The sequence below is a fragment of the Zingiber officinale genome, chromosome 8A (genome assembly GCF_018446385.1).
Source record: "Zingiber officinale cultivar Zhangliang chromosome 8A, Zo_v1.1, whole genome shotgun sequence".
Lineage (NCBI taxonomy): Eukaryota > Viridiplantae > Streptophyta > Magnoliopsida > Zingiberales > Zingiberaceae > Zingiber > Zingiber officinale.
The window spans coordinates 54,781,168-54,784,850 of record NC_056000.1 but is presented as its reverse complement, the minus strand read 5'-3'; the positions used below and the strand labels follow the sequence as shown (position 1 = coordinate 54,784,850).

Here is a 3,683-nt window from a genome sequence, read left to right as displayed (position 1 = left end):
TATTCATATTGTAGTTCAGGTGGAACTGCTCAAATAGCGTTTGGAGAATAATATCGACCTGGGTTTCCCCATCGATTTCAGCTCCAAAGATTTGTATCTCGTTCAAGTAAGCCATCATTTTGAGGATATGATTCTTTACGGGTGTCCCCTTTGTCATAGTGGTTATCATTAAGTTTCTCATAGCCTCTTGCCTAGCAGCACAATCCTGGTGTCCGAAGAGTTCCTTGAGATTGTACATCATGTTATAGGAAGTAGGCATGGACTGATGCTGATGTTACAACACATTTGACATAGAAGCCAAAATGAAACATCGCGCCATCTCATCTGCCTTTACCCATTTCTTATGATACTCAATCTCCTCTTCACTAGAATCACTATTAGGCTCATTAGGGCAGACCTCTAACAGTACAAACTTATATCCTTCAGCAGTTAAGACAATGTCCAGGTTTCTTTTCCAATCTATATAATTGGGACCAGTAAATTTATTTTCTTTCAGAATAATAACAAGTGAGTTGAAACTCATCCTAAGAATCTCAAAATAAATTTTACTTTAAAGGTCAACTCACTTTTGACCTTCCCTAACTAAGTCAACACAAATCAGCACACATCCATACAGTAAATGAGGCACATCAATTACGAGCAATGTCCAACCTTTGCATTCATACACAATCTGAATATTACAAAGGAAAACCATAGTTTGCACACAAAGAAGGCTCTGATTTTTGAATACCCTATGCAGCTCATGGCCTATGCATAAATACAGGCAGACAAGGAATAAAACAAATAACTGTTGAGTAATTATACCGCCACTTGTTAGCATCAAGATTGAACTCGTGTCTTGTCCAAAACCATCCCCAAACTGTCTAAATGAATCCCATAACTATTGCCCTCATTCTATTTCAGTCAACATAAATCAATACAGTAACCAAAGTTCAATGACTCCTCAGCACTAAGTCTTGAACTTCCCGTACTTGTCTTCACACATCCACTCAAAATGTGTTAAGTCTTTATATACTTAGTCAACTCAAACATGCCTTTATTATCTCACATTACCCTGTGCAAGCTACTAACCCATCATGATGCGCTATACTCACGCCATGAACTAGGTCCAATCGGTCTAACACTAACACTAGTCATGGTGTTGAAAGGGGAGATCATTGGCGCTTGCATGAATCTTATATATTTTTAAAAAAAATTAAGAGATTTTTTTTAAAAAAAAAAATGGGCCTAACCGCTCTCAAATGGATGAGATTTTTTTTTTTTTTTTTTTTACCGAATTGATTGTCAAATATGGAGGCCTTAATGTATCCATATAAATGGGCCTTAATTTTTAAAAAAATTAAGAGATTTATTTTAAAAAAAAAAAATTTGGGTCTAACCGCCCCCAAATGGATGAGATTTTTTTTTACCGAATTGATTGTCAAGTATGGCGGCCTTAATGTATCCATATAAATGTAGCAGTTAGGGTAGGAAAAACCATGTTCCCTTTATTTTATCTTTACAAAAAAATATAAAAATTAAATGAAAAACTGGTGCAACGTTTGCACTTCCTATAAATTGAACATGATCCTTCACGAGACTTCACCCCATACCTTAATTGTCTTGGAGTTTGTGAGAAAGAGCGCAGGAATGGCTGCGGTGAAGGTATTCTGTCCGGCGATCTCAACCGCGTCGATCCGTGTGATTCTGTGCCTTGAGGAGGTCGGGGCGGAATATGAGCGCGTCAACATCGACATGGCCACCGGCGAGCACAAGTCCCCTGCTCACGTCGCCAAAAATGTATCCTATTTACGCATGAATTCGATTGCATATATCTCTCCATTTTTATTGGATTTATATCACTTTTTGATTGTGTTCTGCAGCCATTTGGTCAAGTGCCAGCTTTCCAAGACGGGGATCTCGTTCTTTTTGGTGAGTTCGTTCGATTCATCCTTAATCTTGAAATTTTCCACGCGATTTATGTTGAGTCGGTAAATCCGTGGGTCGTAGAGGCAGAGCAAGTATGGGCTCGTCTTTTCAAAGATTGGGTTACAGTTGTAGAATTTCTGAGGAAGATTTTCTCATCAAAAGAAGTTGACTTGGTTTTTGTGGACTAATTGATCTCTCAAAACCTTATAGAATCGAGAGCGATCGGACGGTACGTTCTGCGCAAGTTCAAAGCCTCCGACGTTGACCTGCTACACGGGAGTAGCTTGGAGGAGTCAGCCATGATAGACGTGTGGTTGGAAGTGGAGGCTCAGCAGTACGACAAGGCCATCGGCCCCATCTTCTACCAGGCTGTGATTATCCCCCGCTTCTACGGTGGTACGACGGACGAGAAGGTGGTGGAGGAGAACTTGGTGAAGCTGGCGAAGGTGCTCGACGTTTACGAAGCCCGTCTGTCCCAGACCAAGTACCTCGCCGGAGACTTCTTCAGCTTCGCCGATCTCAGCCACTATCCCGTCACCCACTTCGCTATCAAAATCCCTCAAGTGGCCGCCCTGTTCGATGCGCGCCCCCACGTGAAAGCCTGGTGGGAGAGCTTGGAGTCGCGTCCGGCCTCCAAGAAAGTGCCCGCCGGACTCCCTCAGTGATCATGGCAGTCGCTTCTGGTCCTTACTTCCAATAATAATTCCAATGCTCTGCAACGCTTTGATGTGCGTGCTGCGTGCATTTGTGATCTCACTCCTCGTTTTCTTTTATTTTCAGAGTATGGATCTTGATCGTGAAGTTGATTTCTTTAGTTGTTGTTCAAGTTTGTCTGGAGCATTTGATTGTGCACGAGTTTGAGAGCTTTGCTTTAATTAAAGCGTCAAAGTTACTATTCTAATAATAGTTGCCGGGAAACTTAGGATCCATAGGACTGATTCTCCGATCGATGCCCTACACTCCCCACGTGACTCCCCGGATCGAGAGGGGTATTTAATGAGCTGCCATACTGATTAGGTGAAGTTGAGATCGAGCAATCCAATCCAAATAATGTAGCCTGGCCTATACATTGGAGAGTAAATAAACATTCGTGGTCGTCGAAATTATTTGCTCAAGTTAATTAGAGATAGGTTAGTCAATTAGTATAGTTTTCTATAGTAGTTTTAGCTAGATCTATGAGGGAAAAAAACAACTATTTAATCACTTCCGTCGTTATACTTGTTTAGAAGTCAATTTTTTTACAAACGTTTTACGGATATAAATTTTAGAATGCATGACCCTCACTTTTGATGAAAAATTTTTGTAAGAGGAGATAAATCTATTTCAAGAGTACGAGAGATAATTTTGTCGGAGATAATTATAAAATTGTAAAATAAATTTATTGAATATAAATTTCAGACATATATCATCTGTCGTGCTTGAACTCAAGCCGATGCTGCAAAAGATGAAATCGTTCGCTCTCAGCGCCGCCGCCGTACCCAACCCAAGGTCATCACGAGGGAAGTAAATCATGATAATCAAGAGGGCAAGTGGTGAGTGGGGTGAGGTACATAGGAAAAGGTTGGATAATGCGCTACCTAGTATACTTGAGTTGAGCTGAGCAATTAAGTTGAGTGACGGAGTGCCTAAGTTGGCTGAGTGTTGAGTTGGCCTAGCTGTTGAACATTCGAGTGTCAAATTGGCCAAGTGTCGAATCCTTGACGGACCAGAATTACTACAAAGTTGTAGTAAAAGTTGATTGTGTTCACCCCTCACAATCTATTTCCGAATTATAT

General features: G+C 40.8%; 1 protein-coding gene across 1 annotated transcript; it reads left to right on the top strand.

The window, feature by feature from the left end:
- The first annotated feature begins 1,567 nt into the window (after positions 1-1,567).
- On the top strand, positions 1,568-2,722 carry LOC122011538 (probable glutathione S-transferase GSTF1). The gene is made up of 3 exons (XM_042567925.1): positions 1,568-1,779; positions 1,863-1,911; positions 2,119-2,722. The coding sequence occupies exons 1-3, from the start codon at positions 1,630-1,632 to the stop codon at positions 2,571-2,573; spliced, it is 654 nt and encodes a 217-aa protein (XP_042423859.1). The 5' UTR covers positions 1,568-1,629; the 3' UTR covers positions 2,574-2,722.
- The last annotated feature ends 961 nt before the right edge of the window (positions 2,723-3,683 follow it).

Coding starts and splice junctions, on each gene's coding strand:
- LOC122011538 (XM_042567925.1), top strand. CDS start 1,630: ATGGCTGCGGTGAAGGTATTCTGTCCGGCGATCTCAACCGCGTCGATC. Junction 1,780..1,862: donor CTGCTCACGTCGCCAAAAAT/GTATCCTATTTA, acceptor TGTGTTCTGCAG/CCATTTGGTCAAGTGCCAGC. Junction 1,912..2,118: donor CGGGGATCTCGTTCTTTTTG/GTGAGTTCGTTC, acceptor AAAACCTTATAG/AATCGAGAGCGATCGGACGG.